Genomic DNA, 18,956 nt, shown 5'->3' with positions numbered 1-18,956 from the left:
GATTAGATTAGTCGTGTGAAAGTGTTATAATCCCAATATCCATCTAAGATCAGAGGGTTAGTGCCCTCACTGTCTCTGGAGAAAATTCTTCAGATTTTGGAGTGAGTCAGGAAAGATATATATCTTGGTACCGTGTTAGCCAGTAGATAGAAAAATATTTAGAATTGAGAGTCCTCAGTGGTTGATACCTTGTTTTAATGGCTAACTGAAAAGATGGTAACAAATTGCAGCTTTCGAGACTATACAGGTCTCTTCATCAGGCAAAGACTAAAACAAATTCTGAAGAATCACATATTTATGCACAACATAGAGAAAAAAAAGGGGGAAAACCATGGATAAGACAGGTGACATGAAGCAGAATTATCATGAGTGATAAACAGTTATGTCCATAAATATTGGGCCAGCTCTTAGATAAGGATTGTTTTATTGTCCTCTGATTAGGGTCTCTGTTGTGATGACCCCTCATAGTCTGAGGGGCAAGTTCCTTAGTTCATGTAAAAAGACATAAATCCATGCGACACATTCATTCCTGCATTAAGACTGTCAAATGTCGTCATCAGTTTATATTCCCAGACTCTTCTGTCTCTCTGAGATTTGAAGCTACCTTTTAACACAAGTAATTTCATGTCCATAATGTTATGATTTGGGAGACAAAAATGTATTGCCACAGGTAGATCCATTCTTTTTTCTCTTATTGTATGGCGATGAGAGTTCATCCTTGTTCTCAGTTTCTGCCCTGTCTCCCCCACATACAGACCCCCAGTTGGAGATTTAGAACAAATAATTAGGTACACCACATTAGAAGTGACGCAGCTGAAAGTACCTGGTATCTTGTAGTCCTGATGTGAATTGGGGATCTTTATCTTGTCCGTGGTCATTATGGAGTGAGTCATAAATCGTTTTTCACATTGTTTATGTTGCCTCCTAGACCACAGAAATGTTTGGCCTCCGGTAAATGCTTTTTTTTTTATCTGTAATCGTGTGGCGATGAGATCTCATCCCTGCCTTTAGTTTCTCTCTTTTTTCTACCACAGAGTCCTCCAATGGGACATATAGTGCTCAGAATTAAGTACACCACATTGGAAAAAGAACATGTGAATGTCCCTGGAATCTTATAGTTCTGCTGTGTGTTGGGAATCTGTATCCTGTCTTTGATTAGCTTATGCGCTAGAAAAAAAGACCCTACTGGAATGTTCAGGACAAGAGAACCTTGTATGATCTGAACACAACCTTACCTGATTCAATCTGTGCCTCCAAACTTGTATTGCCCTTGTTAAAGTTAATCTGTACATGATGATCTAAGAAATTATCCATTTTGCATTTTAATAGATCAAGAAAATGATCAAGAAGTACATAGAAAAGCAGGAGACCATCAATTTGGCTGTGGTTCCTAGTAATGTGGATATTGCCACCACTGAAGCTCTCAAAATGGCTCAAGAAGTGGATCCTAGCGGAGAGCGGACACTGGGTAATTATGTTATAGGTCGTAGTCTTCTTACTAACAGAGTACCATGCTAGTACTAATGAAGCGGATAAGTAAAATGTAAGTGGCTCAACACAACATTTACAAGATGAGACTCATCAGGACAAAATGTAATACTGAAATTTTGGTACCTGGTCATGTAGAGCAGAGTCCACTAAAGGTGTTGAAGGAGCTTACAACTTTATTTTCATTGGTGACACTTGAGACAGTTCCTCCATGTCTCTACAAACTTTTAGTTTTGCATGGTTTTGAAAAACAGATTTACTGCCTGCAACCTCATCCAGATTGTAGATGTTTCTCTTGTGGAATGCAAATTGCCTCTTCAGACAAAAATACGACTTAAACTCTATAGCGCCACATGTTGGAAGTAGCGATCCTACAAGTCACAATCAACCCTTTAACGAGTCTTGCAAATCAGTATCTCAATTCGCAGACACTGTTTCGGGCTGTTGGCCATCGTCAGTGCGAAGCATGAGAACTAATTTGGCTAGGTGAGAAGCTCTGGACTGGGGTCTAAGGGGTAAGGTTTCTCCTTGTGGAGAGTGATATACCAGCCTGAAACACCGTGTTTGCGATGTCTTCAATATTTTGACAGGTATGGGAAAGCATTGTTCCAAACTATAGAACCACACCATAGTGTGGTAAAAATTAGATAATCATCTATCGATCCCCCTCCATTCCCCTTTTCCACCGGCCATGTCCCCAGCTGGTCCACTCTTTTTGGTGTACTTTACTTGTGACCGCTGAAGCCAACAGATACTGACCAAGCTGGAAGAGAAAACTGGTGGGGAAAATGGCCAATGGGATGGAGGAGCAGCAGGAGATTACTCTTATTATCTTTCTTATTATTTTACCACATTGGGGCCATATGTAAACTTTTATGAATGTTAATCACCATTTTTAATAATGTTCACACATAGATTGGCCAACATTTAAGGATGTAGATATTGATTTGGATGGTGTTTTTGGGTTCACTTAACGCCTCCATGTCAGCTCCTCCACCTCTCAGTGCTGCAGTCAATATATAGACGACACCTCATTATCAAATCTGATTTATTTCCTAGGGATCCTGACTAAACCAGATTTAGTTGACAAAGGAATGGAACCAGATGTTGTAAGTGTTGTTCAAAATCTGGTGTACAAGCTTAAAAAAGGCTACATGATAGTCAAGTGTCGGGGGCAGAGTGAGATCATGAACAACATCTCACTGGAGACGGCCCTACAAAATGAGCAAGCTTTCTTCGAGGAAAATGAACATTTCAGGTAAAATGCAAACATATTATCTCCAGCTGTAACAATGGATGAGGGACCGGGCTCCATTAGGGGAATTTCATACGTGCGCAATAATGGGGGAATACAGAATTAGAATTAAGCCCCTCTGCCATATTGGAATAATATACTTTTCCGCATTTTCATGACAAAAATCGGGACATTTAATTCCGGCCCCCAAATACTCACTTTAAGGCTGTGTTAGCATAAAGTCCACCTCTTTTGTAGGTTGGATTATGGGATTATCCCAGTAAATCGAAATAGGATGGCACATACGGAAAACATAAGGATTACACTGATCCCATATCTTCATTAATCGCTGTGATTATTAATCAGTAGCCAAATATCCTCATAGTGTATAAGTATAAGCAGTCCTTAGAAATTCTTTAATTACATTACTTTAATGTACAGGGGTCTGATGGACACCTTTTTATTGAAGCACCCATTAAGGATTAGGGAAAAATAGATGGCAGACTTGGGTCCCTTGTTGGAGTCCCAGTGGGAGTCCATACTACAATATACCCCCAAGGTTTCCTTGAGTGAGGCTAAGAGGGTGTCGCAGCTATACCTGGTTTATAGGGTGTACAGGACCCCGTTATGAATGATGAAGGCAGGACTGAGAGGGGACTCAAAATGCCCCAGGTGTGGTGAGGAAGGTGCCGATCTGCTACATATGATGTGGTCGTGTGCTCGCCTCCAGCCCTTTTGGGTGAAGGTGCCTAATTTGATTCAGGATGTGGGTTAAGGTACCGTCACACTTAGCGACGCTGCAGCGATACCGACAACGATCCGGATCGCTGCAGCATCGCTGTTTGGTCGCTGGAGAGCTGTCACACAGACAGCTCTCCAGCGACCAACGATCCCGAGGTCCCCGGTAACCAGGGTAAACATCGGGTAACTAAGCGCAGGGCCGCGCTTAGTAACCCGATGTTTACCCTGGCTACCAGCGTAAAAAAACAAACGGTACATACTTACATTCAGCTGTCTGTCCCTTGCCGTCTGGTTCCTGCACTGACTGCTGGCCGTAAAGTGAAAGTGAAAGCACAGCACAGCGGTGAGTCACACAGCGGTGACTCACCGCTGTGGCTGTGCTCTGCTTTCACTTTACGGCCAGCAGTCAGTGCAGGAACCAGACGGCAAGGGACAGACAGCTGAATGTAAGTATGTACTGTTTGTTTTTTTACGCTGGTAACCAGGGTAAACAGCGGGTTACTAAGCGCGGCCCTGCGCTTAGTTACCCAATGTTTACCCTGGTTACCAGTGAAGACATCGCTGAATCGGTGTCACACACGCCGATTCAGCGATGTCTACGGGGAGTCCAGCGACGAAATAAAGTTCTGGACTTTCTTCCCCGACCAGCGATCTCCCAGCAGGGGCCTGATCGCTGCTGCTTGTCACACTGGACGATATCGCTAGCGAGGACGCTGCAACGTCACGGATCGCTAGCGATATCGTCTAGTGTGACAGTACCTTTAGAGTGTTGTTAACCCCTTCCCGACCTGTGACGCCACGTAGGCATCATGAAAGTCGGTACCAATCCGACCTGTGACGCCTATGTGGCGTCATGGAGAGATTGTGTCCCTGCAGATCGGGTGAAAGGGTTAACTTCAATTTCACCTCATCTGCAGGGACAGGGGGAGTGGTACTTCAGCCCAGGGGGTGGCTTTTCCCCCCCACCCCCGTGGCTACGATCGCTCTGATTGACTGTTGAAAGTGAAACAGCCAATCAGAACAATTTGTAATATTTCACCTATGAAAAGTGGTGAAATATTACAATCCAGCCATGGCCGATGCTGCAATATCATCGGCCATGGCTGGAAACCCTGATCTGCCCCCCGCCACCGATCTCCTCCCCAGTCCTCCGTTCTGTCCCGTTCTGTGGTCTGCTCCCCTTCGTCCTCCTGTCCGCTCCCCAGTGCTCCGATCCCCCCCCCCCCCCTCATACTTACCGAGCCTCCCGGTGTCCGTCCGTCTTCTCCATGGGCGCTGCCATCTTCTAAAATGGCGGGCGCATGCGCAGTGCGCCCGCCAAATCTGTAGGCCGGAATATTGGGGTCGAATTTCTCCTGTTACCCTTGTGAAAATAAAAAAATGCTTGCTAAAACATAATTTTTAAGGAAAGAAAAATGATTTTTTTTATTTTCACGGCTCTGCGTTGTAAACTTCTGTGAAGTACTTGGGGGTTCAAAGTGCTCACCGCATATCTAGATAAGTTCCTTGGGGGGGTCTAATTTCCAAAATGGGGTCACTTGTGGGGGGTTTCTACTGTTTAGGCACATCAGGGGCTCTGCAAAGCAACGTGACGCCCGCAGACCATTCCATCAAAGTCTGCATTTCAAAACGTCACTACTTCCCTTCCGAGCCCCAACGTGTGCCCAAACAGTGGTTTACCCCCACACATGGGGTATCAGCGTACTCAAGACAAACTGGGCAACAAATATTGGGGTCTAATTTCTCCTTTTACTCTTGTGAAAATAAAAAATTGCTTGCTAAAACATCATTTTTGAGGAAAGAAAAATTATTTTTTTATTTTCACGGCTCTGCGTTATAAACTTCTGTGAAAGCACTTGGGGGTTTAAAGTGGTCACCGCACATCTAGATTTGTTCCATGGGAGGTCTAGTTTCCAAAATGGGGTCACATGTGGGGGAGCTCCAATGTTTAGGCACACAGGGGCTCTCCAAACACGACATGGTGTTCACTAACGATTGGCGCTAATTTTTCATTCAAAAAGTCAAATGGAGCTCCTTCCCTTCCGAGCCCTGCCGTGTGCCCAAACAGTGGTTTACCCCCACATGTGAGGTATCAGTGTACTCAGGAGAAATTGCCCAATAAATTTTAGGATCCATTTTATCCTGTTGCCCATGTGGAAATGAACAAATTGAGGCTAAAAGAAATTTTTTGTGAAAAAAAAGTTATTTTTCATTTTTATGGATCAATTTGTGAAGCACCTGGGGGTTCAAAGTGTTCACTATGCATCTAGATAAGTTCCTGGGGGGGGGGTCTAGTTTCCAAAATGGGGTCACATGTGGGGGAGCTCCAATATTTAGGCACACAAGGGCTCTCCAAACGCGACATGGTGTCCGCTAACGATTGGAGCTAATTTTTCATTCAAAAGTCACATGGCGCTCCTTCCCTTCCGAGCCTTGCCGTGTGCACAAACAGTGGTTTACCCCCACATGTGAGGTATCAGTGTACTCAGGAGAAATTGCCCAACACATTTTAGGATCCATTTTATCCTGATCCTGTTGCCAGTGTGAAAATGAAAAAATTGAGGCTAAAAGAATTTTTTTGTGAAAAAAAAGTACATTTTCATTTTTACGGATCAATTTGTGAAGCACCTGGGGGTTCAAAGTGCTCATTATGCATCTAGATAAGCTCCTTTGGGAGGTTTAGTTTCTAAAATGGGGTCACTTGTGGGGGAGCTCCAATGTTTAGGCACACAGGGGCTCTCCAAACGCAACATGGTGTCCGTTAAAGATTGGAGCCAATTTTTCATTGAAAAAGTCAAATGGCGCTCCTTCCCTTCCGAGCCCTGTACTGCGTCCAAACAGTGGTTCCCCGCCACATATGGGGTATCCGCATACTCAGGACAAATTGTACAGTAACATTTGTAGTCCAGTTTCTCTTTTTGCCCTTGGGAAAATAAAAAAATGGTTGCTAAAAGATCATTTTTGTGACTAAAAAGGTAAATGTTCATTTTTTCTTCCATGTTGCTTCTGCTGCTGTGAAGCACCTGGAGGGTTAATAAACTTCTTGAATGTGGTTTTGAGCACCTTGAGGGGTGCAGGTTTTAGAATGGTGTCGCTTTTGGGTATTTTCAGCCATATAGACCCCTCAAACTGACTTCAAATGTGAGGTGGTCCCTAAAAATAATGGTTTTGTAAATTTTGTTGTAAAAATGAGAAATCGCTGGTCAAATTTTAACCCTTATAACTTCCTAGCAAAAAATGTTTGTTTCCAAAATTGTGCTGATGTAAAGTAGACATGTGGGAAATGTTATTTATTAACTATTTTGTGTCACATAACTCTCTCGTTTAGCAGAATAAAAATTCAAAATTTGAAAATTGCGAAATTTTCAAAATTTTAGCCAAATTTCCATTTTTTGCAAAAAACGGCCAGGTCTTTAAGGTCAAAATAGGCTGGGTCATGAAGGGGTTAATGGAAAATGTATTAATCTGTTTTGTACTCATTGTACCTGTCTGAAATATGTATCAGACTGTGTTACATTTTTGCCATATGCTTTAATAAAAACTATGTGACTTTTTTTTTTAAAGAAAGAAATAAAAAAAATAAACTAAAAGTTAAATCTGTCAAAATAAAAAAAATATTAAAACGGTAAAAGCAAAGAAAAGTGAAAAATCTAGATACCAGGATTGCATTTCTTTTAACACAGTACCTCTCCTCAAAAGTGAAAAAAAAGCAAACAAAACATTGTATGTACCCCAATATGCTACCAATAAAAACGTGAGCTCCGCACACTTCAAATAAACCCTCACAAGTTTAGCGTTAGTATAATTGTACGGACATGCAAAATCCCATTGTTTGATCATTGTTACCGTAGTAAAAATAAAACCCTGAAACAATGGTGTAATTTTTTTTTTCACCATTCATGCCAGTATCCCATCCCCCGATAACGCAGCACACACAGTGAAACATGTTGGGGGAACGTGTGCTCTAGATATTACTTGTCCTTTTCTGATATACAAGGGATGGCACCCCGGGGCGTCATCAAATGAAGTAGAAAAGTTGAACTTGATGGACCCTCTTCTTTTTTCAGCCAATGTAACTATTTGAAATAAAAGTGGCTACCACAAAATCAATAATTATAGGCAGATTAGGGACAATATTTTAATAATACCCTTAAATTAATTACCGGTATCTTTAAAATGCAAAGTTTTTTGTCTTGTCAGAGAGTGATTTCAATATGGAGTTGTCCTCTTTTTGTTTATTTCCTTTCACCGCATTTTAATTAAACAGCACAATAGATAGTAAATGAATGGCGCCATTCAAAACGACCACTGTTAAAAGCAGAAACCCTCGAAAAAAAAAATCTTTATGACTTATGGAAAAAGGACAAAAAAAATGAAAGTGTAGAAATAAAAATTGTCCGTTATGAGTTAAAGCTGTGTGTCGATTGCTCAGATTAGATCAATTTCTATATGCTGGAACCATTTTAAGACAAGTCGTGGTTATTTTTTAGGGTTCTTCTGAAAGAGCGACGAGCTACAACTTCCTTACTGGCAGAAAAACTTACTGTTGAACTTGTGGAACATATTTCAGTAAGTCTACTTTATGAGAATGAGTCATACATGTCCAACAAATGAGGGTCCCACCTTTGGGAACAAGGGGCTGTGTCATGTCAGAAACAATGGATAGGCTTTATTTAGTAAGCAATAGTATTGGATCCCCTAGGCTTGAGCGGAGGTCAAAAGAATCTCGGGACGGGAACCGTCTCTTACCTAATGGCACCCCCAATGTAATGACTCTGTTGTCGGGTATCCCAGGACCAGGGGCTCCTTTCCTGTCCCTAATACTAGGGGCGCCCAAGCTCGCCCTGTTCTCCAGATTACTTCTGATGGTGAAGACTTCTGGGCCACATACCTTATCTTAGCTCCTGAATCCGCCCTCAGTCTGTACCCTTCCCACACCCAGGGAATAGGGAAGTAGTAGTGTACCGTAATACACCAACCAGACTAACAAGGTAACACGAACAGGGATAATTAAAAATACAGTACCAAATATACAAATATAGTCAGACAACAGAGGAATGCATCATGGAGTGGCATATGGGGTTAAACCAAAGCAGGAGAAGAAAGGGAATTATCACACTCTCAAAACCTAGCAACAGTCAAAGATAACTCCATCAACGGCCTTCTCCAATAACAACCACCAACAACCTCCAGCCATGCAGCATAAGCTACCCTGACAATGAGTTATAGCCAGGGCCTAGATTATATAGGAGGGGAGTGGCTAACAGTGAACAGCTGAGAGCCTTAATGCAGGAAAGCTTCTAGGAGCTCTCAGCTGAAGAGATTAACCCCTGTACTGCTAAAAGAAACCTGCACCATTTAATATGAAGTGCTTCTAATCAGTGCGGAGTAGGAGAAATCAGATGCTGCAGTCTTCTGGCTCCTCTCTGTCATGGTAAACCCGTAACACCCAGCTCCTCTTTCTATTAGCCGGCCTGGTGCAATGTTACATGTGCATCACACCATAACAACGATGTTACACCAAGTAGAGCCAGGGATGCCATCAGGTTAGAGGTGGTTCATAGTGCTCCCATCCAGCAGCTGCACCGGGTCCTGCCAATCAATTTGTATAATCTCCAGTCAGGACAGCCTTATGTAGGTGACTGGTGCTGCCGCTCAATCCAACACCTAGGCAGGTTATTGTATAGTAGGGAGATACCTCACTTAAAATCATGGCAGCACACAGGTTCGGCTAAGAGCTCGCAAACACCTTTGAGTACAGCATGAAGTTTCAACTTAAGACGAGTGAAGCTGCAACCGCTATTGTTACTCTTCAAGAATTAGTGCCTACCAAGTTTGAGAGCATCCGCCAAGTACTGTGCCTCTTCAGGAACTGCAACCACAAAGCTTGTACCACTGTACAAGACTGTAACCACTAAGCTTTGTGCCTGTCAGTGAGAAAATAAATACTTTTTCTTGCAAAACACAAAGAATATGTGCAACATTTCATGTGAGCAGATGACTTCTCCAAACCCATGCCCCCACCTACTCCTTTCTCCATAGACAGCTGTAACCTGATCTCTCAGTGAAGTTGATATTATCTCTTATCTGCTTCATGTGCACAGATTTTATCAAGCGATCAGAGGAAGAGACAAAGAGCCTGATCTATAAAATATTCTGTAATAGGATATATTACAAAGTTTATATTCTTCGTTGTGCTATTTAAAATTGTTTATCGTTGTAAGCGTAGTTAAAATAAAAAAAATAATTAATGGACTGCCATAGATAATATCATTAACAACTTCACAATCTTAAACAATCAGAAAACTATTTATTAGCTAATGTACCCTAGATCACCAGAGATATTAGATTTTGACCCATAAATACTTTGGAGGACCATGAACACTACCATAAGCCACATCACCATCGTAGACCACAAGGTATACCACTAGACCAAAAGGCGCCAATGGGTTTAGGCGCCAATTATAGTATTTTAGTAATAACCTTTTATACAAATGTGGGATTTAGTACATATAGAAGAATGGCCCAGTGGGTACGAGGGAGAGTTCAATCATGTCTTTGTATGTTTTAGAGGACTATACCTAACCTGGAGAGCCAGATCAAAACCAAACTTCAAACGGCAGAGATGAAAGTGGAGATGATCGGCGCAGGTGTCCCGGAGTCGGAGTCAGAGAAACTGCTATTTCTCATAAAAGTAAGATCCATGTGAGGGGAGTTTATAAACTCCCATGACTTCGATATATACAATATGTCCTCCACCTGTAGATACATTTCTATATCCTATATACGCCGGCTCTCACTGCTGATTCACCATTTGCATCATGTTATTCCATTCCTATCTCCTCCACAGAGAATCAAACGTTTTGTGGACGAAATCACTCAGTTCTCGCAAGGAGAAGAAGAGGTCACAGTGGGGAAACAGAAACTGTTCACAACCATTCGAAAAATATTCTATAAATGGGAAACGAAACTGAAAGAATCCGCGGATGATTGTAAGTATAGATCACGAAATCCGCAACCGTACAGCAAGACTTGTGTATAGGGGGAAGAAAGAGAAAGCCGCTCCGAGCAGGCGTAATCCATTTGGGACATGACAGTTTATTCATTGATTTAAAGTTTTATGCTTTTAAACTTTGTAAAACTTTTTTTTCTCCAACTTTTTTATTTTTCACTTTTTTGGTATCTTTATTAGAGGCAATAACCTAACCCTAGTTGCTCACATAGAATACCACATTTGTCAGCAACAGATCCATTTTTAAAAGTCAAGGAGCTTTCACACAGTTTATTTAAGAGGCAACAGGCTTGATGGTTGCAGCAGCTCACAAAAGGCAACGTGCTTGATGGTTATCCGTAGTTGACTGGCACCTAAAACATTGTAATTTTCATTTTTCCACTATTCCACTGCCTCAGTCTCCTGCAGAAGTTTAACTTTGCTCATTTACATGCTTCTGCACCATTCCCTCCTAATTACCACCTCACAGCTCTTCACACTTAGGCATAAGTCGCTTATCTATCTCTTCCGTAGTCATCCTCTTCACACACAGACACCAGCTCACAAACCCTCTCCGATGTAACAAACTTTTTGCCCTTTATGATGGCCAATTTTTGCCCTGTTGCATTCTTCATCCACATCAATAAAACTCTATTCCCTGTGGTGGCACTTCTGCTTCATCATCCTCACTCTCGGGGTGGTATTCACTGTGTAGGGTAGCTAGTCTTACTCCCCTGGGATACACTCTGCAATAACTTGCACTTAGGCACTTATTCTCCTCTGTACACTAAGCCCTGAGGTGTCCCAATAACTTGTGAGTGTCACTCCTCCCCACTTGCTAGCTACCTAAGATGCCGATAACGTTTCTTCAGTCTCCTGGCTGGTGTGACTCTTTACAACATTTGCATAGATGATATCAACTGGCCAATGCTTTTTTTTTTTGAATGTTGCATCTTATCCTTTGCCTTTCAGTCCCACGGGAATTAAAAGATGACGTTAATTCTTTTGAGAACCAACATCGTGGCCGGGAACTTACAGGATTTATCAATTTTAAAACATTTGAAAACATTGCAAAAAATCAAATCAAAACATATGAAGAGCCAGCCATCAACAAGCTGAAAGAAGTCACAGGTAAGAAATCATTCCAGAAGTAAGTGACAACAAAAAATGTGTTATAAAACGTAGTAAAGCATGGGCTTCACTACATTTCTGGACTCTTTTAGGTCCATGGTACTGACCGCTTATTTTTTTTTTCTTTTTTTAGAATGTGTCCGATCAGCTTTTCATGCCACAGCAGTGAGACACTTTAACCATTATTACAATCTTTACAGAAGTGCAAAGGTAGGATAAGTATTCTGTTTTATCATTTGTAAAATTCTATAAAATAAATCAAATTGAACTTGAATACCGCCTCGTAATTTCCAACTTATAAAAGCGTTGGGCCAATAATCTCAGGTCAGTGGGGATGGAACGCGGGAACCCTGACGATCAGCTGGTGGAAGAAGTGGTTGTGCTTAGACCAAACCTGTGTTCTCCTCATTGCTCAGATTGCTCTTTTCGCCAGAATTCTGCACATTTAGTAGCGGTTGTGCATTTTATCCACTTTTAAGCAAATCCTGCCGATCGGCTGCTTAAAGTCAGACCTCCACTGATCTGATATTGTTCATTGAATCATAGAATGGTAGAGTTGGAAGGGACCTCTTGGGTCATCTGGTCCAACTCCCTGCTCAAAGCAGGAGTCACTAAATCATCCCAGACAGATGTCTGTCTAGCCTCTGTTTGAAGACTTCCATTGAAGGAGAACTCACCACCTCTCGTCACCGCCTGTTCCACTCATTGATCACCCTCACTGTCAAAAAGTTTTTTCTAATATCTAATCTGTGTCTCCTCCCATTCAGTTTCATCCCATTGCTTCTAGTCTTTCCTTGTGCAAATGAGAATAATGATGATCCTTCTACAATGTGACAGCCCTTGAGATATTTGTAGATAGCTATTAAGTCTCCTCTCAGTCTTCTTTTTTGCAAGCCAAACATTCCCAAATCCTGTAAACGTTCCTCATAGGACATGGTTTGCAGACCGGTCACCATTTTGGTCGCTCTTCTCTGAACTTGCTCGAGTTTGTTGATGTCATTTTTTAAAATGTGGTGCCCAAAACTGGACACAGTATTCCAGATGAGGCCTGACCAAAGAGGAGTAGGGGGCAATAATGACTTCACGTGATCTAGACTGTATGCTTCTGTTAATACATCCCAGGATTGTATTTGCCTTTTTTGCTGCTGCATCGCTGTTAGGGCTGGCGGAACGCACCGAATAGATTAAAGATGGTAAATGTGCGTTCGCAGCCTGGGGTCCACGGTGCAGAGATGGAACCTGCTGCTAAGTAATGGCGGCACTATATGGCGGTACTACGCTGGAGTAAACTCGGGTTCAGGCACCCGGTAAGAACTAAAGCGAACTGTGTTGCTTCACAGAGTCGCAGTGAAACAAATGAAACACTGTGCCCTGTTAGCAAAGACAGGATGCAGCAGACGAACGCTAGTGGGATCCCTGAGAGTCACCCCCACTAAGCTGGTGATTGATCCCGCTCTGACCCTCGGTGGCTTTTGAGCCCGTGCCTGAGGACACCCCGAGTCAGATGCAGAGATCAAGTGGGAGTTCCCACCCTACACTGACCAGTTGTCAGGATAAATTAAGATTACAGCACAGAGTGCATGCAGTGCCGTGCAGGCGGACACTGCTGGCTTGACGCAGTACAGATCGTGCTCTGGTGTAGGGTAGCACTGTCAGGTGCTAGGTAGCTCCAACATTCGCGAACATTCAACAACACAAGGAATGGGAATGATTAAGGAGCAATCACCAGAACAAGCACACATCCACACACACACACGATAATAGGTTTATACTAGCGCATGGCTGTGCGGCCATGCAAACCTTTTATAGCTGCAGCACTCAAGGACCTTCCTAGTGGTCCAATAAGAGCTGCTACAGGACCTGAGCGTGTGACCCCCGACGTCCTGTGGGCATGCTCAGTATGTGAAAAGCAGGACTTAGTCCCTGAAACGCCTGCTCGCTGCTAATCAGTACTGCCTACAAAGGCAGAACCTGGAAAGGCAGCAGTAACCAAGCGCATAGTATCAGATTGAGCCAGATGCTGGGACCGACGTCTCCGCTGAGCAGGCTCCACTGCGGCTGGAGGAGAATGGGAGACCGCAGCGGACATGGTTCGAGATTCCCCCTGTGCAGCGGCGGGAACTCGACTCCTAACAATCACACTGTTGACTCATGTTTAGTCTGTGATCTATAAGTATTCCCAAATCTTTTTTTACATGTGCTGTTGCTTAGCCCTATTCCTCCCATTCTGTATATGCTTTTTTCATTTTTATTGCCCAGATGTAGTACTTTGCATTTTTCCCTGTTGAAAACCAATCTGTTAGTTGTTGCCCACTGCTCCAGTTTATTTATATCTTTTTTGAATCCTCTCTCTCTCTTCTCTAGTATTAGCTATGTATTAGTATTAGCTTTGTGTCATCAGCAAATGTAATCAGTGTACCCTCAATTCCTTCATGTAAATCACTGATAAAAATGTTGAACAATACAGGGCCCAGGACAGAACCCTGTGGTACCCTACTAGAGACATTTTTCCAACTGTATGTGCAGCCATTTACGACCACTCTTTGGGTCCGATCACTAAGCCAGTTATGAATCAACCTAACAGTTGCCTCGTCCATTCCATTCTTAGTCATTTTTTCAATAAGGATTGTGTGACATACTTTGTCAAATGCTTTGCTGAAGTCAAGATATACTATATCTACAGCATTTCCCTGATCCACCCAGTCAGTGATTCTGTCATAGAAGGAAATTAAGTTAGTCTGACATGACTTATTAATTAAAAACCCATGCTGACTCTGGTTAATCACTTCATTCTTATCCAGGTACTTACACACATGTTGTGTAATAATTTGTTCAAAGATCTTTCCTGGTATAGATGTCAGACTCACCGGCCTATAGTTCCCTGGGTCTACCTATCCTAACTAAGCACAGACCTTCTGCTTTGTAAAACTGATAAACCCCTTTAGCCCTAAGATCCTCCTCAAAAATACAAACTTTCTCAAATATTTGGCTTTTGTGCTCCAAAAAGACTCCATGTGCACATGGCCTTATAGGAAGTTTCCAAGCCGAGCATGCTTGTGTAAGAGAAGGGATGATTCGCTGTCCACTCTGCCGACAGCTACCTGTAGAGTACGGTCACCCTTAAACTCTGCTGACGCCAATATTATAGATATCAGTCCAGTCTAAATTAATGAGGAAGCCACTAGTCAGAAGATTTGGTGATGGGGAATGGTGGATTTTTTTCAGCCCTATGTTTTGTAGGGTCCTGCACAGTCCTTTTCGTAATTGTCTTTTTTTCCTCATAATTCATCAGGAAAAGCTAGAAGATATCTGCAGCGACCAACAAAGGGAGGCTGAAAAAATGATCCATACACAGTTCAAGGTCGAAAAGAACATATACTGCCAGGACTCGATTTATGGTGGAGCTCTGAGGAACGTCCGGGCAGAGGCAGCTAAAGAGGCAGCTCTTAATGTTTCTGTGTCTCCTTTTGGATCTTCTGGAAAGTCACAACAAAAAAAGAAATCAGCATTTTCTGTTGAGGAAATGTCTCAACACATCGAGGCGTATTTCAAGGTCAGTTCATTACGATGGTTAATATGTCCTCAGATTTAGATATGATCTATAGTGTGAGTAGATCCATCCATCGATTAATATTCGGCTTTCTATATTTCTCTAGAATACGACTGCCCGTTTGTCAAACCAGATCCCCCTGATCATTCTGCACTACATGCTTCATGAATTCGCTGACAAGCTGCAATCACAAATGTTGTCTCTGATCCAAGACAAGGAGAACCTCAGTGTGTTACTGATGGAGAAGGAGGATGTGGCGAGGGAGCGGAAGGAATTGAAAGACCAGATCCAGCGCCTCCGTGCCGCCCAACGGAGATTAGCCAGATTTCCATGCTAGAAATCTCATAATTTCTCCTATGTTGTAGAAGCACTGGAACCATTAGTGGCTCGTTCCTGGATTCTTTCTTCTTGTGGTCAATTTCCCTCTGAATATTTATTCCAGTTATCTGTGATGTCGTTTTGCGCAGTTTGTTCTTTCCTCAATGTGAGAACAATGTTTCCTCAATACATTTAGTCTGTAACAACCCTGCCGGCATCACTGCATGGCCTTCCATTCCCCACCTGCCTGTTACATCTACTCACTCATCCAGTGCCATGCTGTGAGATCTGTCTGCTGCTGCTTCCATGCCATGTGCTTCATGGCGGCCTGCTCTGTGTACACTTCCTGGCTGTGTGCATAGGGGGGCGGCGCCAGCCACTCCGGATTCTTATTGAGACTGTGTGCACCTCCCTAAGGTGCTTCTGGCCAATAGCCTTGAGGCCTCTGATACTTAAGGCATCCTCACCCATTGGAGGATGCCTGAGCAAACTATTCCCCTCAGTTTGCATTTGCTACTGAGCTGCCAGGTCGTGTGTTTCCTGTCTCTGAGGGCTGCACTATTGCAGGCCTTCATCTGTGTTCTGTTTGTGTATCCGTGTCCGTTCCTGTCTGTACTCTGGTCTATGTCCGTCCCTGCTCCTTCTTTGTCATTAGTCATTTCCCACTCAGCTGTGTGTACCTCTGCCTTATCTTTCTGCTCGATTCTACCACAACCTGTGGCTCTGTGTCTCTCAGCTTTTCTCTCAGCTCTGCTCTCTGACCTTGCTCCGCTCTCTGTGGCTTTGCTCTACGCCTCCGCTCCTTGCGGTTCCACCTGGCACCGCTCCTTGCGGTTCTATGTCTTTAGCTCTTGGCTCCGCCTCCAGCATCTCCGCTCTTGGCTCCGCCTCCAGCGTCTCCGCTCTTGGCTCCGCCTCCAGCGTCCCCGCTCTTGGCTCCGCCTCCAGCGTCCCCGCTCTTGGCTCCGCCTCCAGCGTCCCCGCTCTTGGCTCCGCCTCCAGCGTCCCCGCTCTTGGCTCCGCCTCCAGCGTCCCCGCTCTTGGCTCCACCTCCAGCATCTCTGCTCTTGGCTCCGCCTCCTGCGGCTCCGTCCTTGGCTCTGCCTTCTTCTTCTCTACTCTCTGCTCTGCCTTCTCCTTCTCTGCTCATAGCTCCACCTTCTACTCGTACTCCGCCTCCTGCGATTCAGCTTTTCTTCCACTCTTGCTCTATCTTAATTCTGCAACTTTCCCTACAGGTCTCTACCTGTTCCTTTATATTCTCCAGTCTGAACAGGTTATTACCTGTTTCCACACATTCATCTGAATACCAGTTCCTACCAGAGTATCAGTCCTGTCTGCCAGTGCCAGCCGTGCCCGCCTGTCTGCCTGAGTGCCAGCCACGCCCGTCTGCCTGCCTGTATCTCCGTCAAGCCAGTCCGCCCGTCAGGGCCTCTGCCATACCCGTCTGTCAGCCAGTGTCACAGCCGTGCCTGCCTGCCCGTGTCTTGTCCCCGGTGGGATCAGCATCCACAGTCCGACTCCACCCTGGAGTTGTACCTGGTAGCTTCCTATTGCACAAGTCTGACCTCACCATCAGAGGCTCCAGCGAACACCTAGGAAGCTACTTAGTTACGCCCCTTCCAGGGAAGTTCGGTCTGTGGTCCAGTGGGGCCACACCCCCAGGTGCCCGCGCCAACCAGTCTCGGCGCGAGCGTTACATAGTCCCTGTTTCCAACTCTTGGTCATCAATGGTCTGATTCACCTTGGTCTTCAACGTAGACCCGTCTGTAGTCTTCTCACTGCACGTTCCCAAGAAAGAAATGATCTCCTAGGATCTGATTGGTGGAGCCCATCCCAGAGAGTAGCGGGGGAGGCTTCTAGAATGTCTATATGTGGTGCCCCTCCTGAGGGTCCAGTCGCCACAGAGGTACTGCACCTCAGCCAGAGGTGTGGTACTCTGCTCTTGGGTAAGGAGGGGACACTACCCAGTACCAACACACTAGAACCAAACACTAGACCTCTCCAGGCCTGACGAAGGAGCAAGTCTCCGAAACGCGCGTCAGGGTGATGTGCTGACCTGGACTCCCACACACAGTGCCACTGGCTCTTGAGGTAATACTTTCAGAATAGGCTCCTTAAATATGTAAGGCTAATTGTTAGCAACACATTTGTGGTAATATAACTATAGAGGCATATTATAGTGGATATGAGCAGTTGGGGTTATGTGACCAGGAGACTGATATAAGTGATCTAAACAGGGTGCAAGGTTTTTCATGTAGCTTAACTTTAGGCACGACTTATTTATAATTGTAATATTCCTGCACTTATCATCTAGCTGTTTATTATAACATCCTGGTGTCTCATAATCTGTTTAATATAGGTAGGGTATTTGACCTCATATTTATCAGCACTATGCTGACTATTATATTCAATAGTTCTGCCATTCTAGCAAGCCGGAGGCTGTGGTATCTGTATGTGCCACAGTCACATCCACACACACTCGCTGAAAAGCTAGCCACATAGGGTCAAGGGGACCAGGAGGACATCGTCCAACAGGATCCGAGGCTGCTGGCTTGGGACACTGTGTGTGAAGGCGCAGGGCAGGAGAGGCTGGAGGCAGCGCAGTGAGACGGACAGAGAAGGAACATAAGAAGGGGGTTCTGACCAGGGTTGGACTGGCCCACCAGAGAACCGGAGGATCCTCCGGCGGGCCCTGGCTTCACCTTCAGAAGAGTTCATAGTGCAAACCTTGCAGTTGCTATGGGGCTCTTTAGTGGGGGAGAAATGTGGGCCCTCAGAATCAAATCCTCTGGTGGGCCCGATGTTCTCCAGTCTGACGCTGGTTCTCACAAAGTGAACTCCAAATTACCTGAGAGCTGGCTGGACCACTGACCCGGAGGACACAGCACCCAGCTGGTGATTGTACTTAACCCTTATCCGGCTGAATAGGTACAATTGTAACTATTCCGTTTTAAAATTGCAATAACTTTTTTTTGAAAAGACGTTTTTGGTCCAGAATATATTGGCCAAATTTCAATAAAATATCTCCACCCGCTTCCGAGATAAGGGGTCGAGATCTTTTTGCATCCATAACAAGCTGCATAGGTACAAATGTACCTCATATATTTTGAATGAAGATAATGCAAGGGAAAAAGCATAAATTTTTTTTTAATGATAATGCTATTTAACTATTATAAACAAGTAAAAAACTGTTCATTTACATTATAAAAGAAAATGTAAGAAACTTTTTTTTATTGATTTTCTTTGCAAGTAATGCATGTTGGCTTTGCTACAGAGTGTTCATCGCAAATGGGTTTCACACAAACCACACAAGACTTTCTAGTCTTGCGTTGTTTTCGCCTCAGGTCTCTGCAGACATAGCAACTACCAACAACAGGGGAGGGTCCACGACTACCATGAGGTATTTTGGGGCCAGCTGCTGGCTGCGATGCTACCACAATGCATCGTCCAAGCACCATTTCTACTGCACCTCGAAGAAAATGGTTTCTCATTATCATTTT

General features: G+C 44.0%; 1 protein-coding gene across 2 annotated transcripts in view; it reads left to right on the top strand.

The window, feature by feature from the left end:
• LOC138672580 (interferon-induced GTP-binding protein Mx2-like) overlaps nt 1–18,357 on the top strand; it is a 44,072-nt gene extending 25,715 nt beyond the window's left edge. Inside the window, exons 7-15 of one of the 2 annotated variants that reach the window (XM_069760709.1) lie at nt 1,330–1,468; nt 2,548–2,746; nt 7,954–8,032; nt 10,035–10,157; nt 10,314–10,455; nt 11,427–11,585; nt 11,719–11,795; nt 14,878–15,138; nt 15,242–18,357. In XM_069760709.1, coding sequence (XP_069616810.1) covers nt 1,330–1,468; nt 2,548–2,746; nt 7,954–8,032; nt 10,035–10,157; nt 10,314–10,455; nt 11,427–11,585; nt 11,719–11,795; nt 14,878–15,138; nt 15,242–15,472 — 1,410 coding nt within the window. In that variant the 3' untranslated portion in view covers nt 15,473–18,357. The remainder of the gene's footprint in view (nt 1–1,329; nt 1,469–2,547; nt 2,747–7,953; nt 8,033–10,034; nt 10,158–10,313; nt 10,456–11,426; nt 11,586–11,718; nt 11,796–14,877; nt 15,139–15,241) is intronic. The other variant, XM_069760708.1, reaches the window with a different exon arrangement.
• Nucleotides 18,358–18,956: the final 599 nt, after the last annotated feature.

This window comes from Ranitomeya imitator, chromosome 3 (genome assembly GCF_032444005.1).
Source record: "Ranitomeya imitator isolate aRanImi1 chromosome 3, aRanImi1.pri, whole genome shotgun sequence".
In the NCBI taxonomy this organism is placed as follows: Eukaryota; Metazoa; Chordata; class Amphibia; order Anura; family Dendrobatidae; genus Ranitomeya; species Ranitomeya imitator.
Note: the sequence above shows the minus strand (reverse complement) of the source record. Positions and strands in the feature narration are given on the sequence as shown.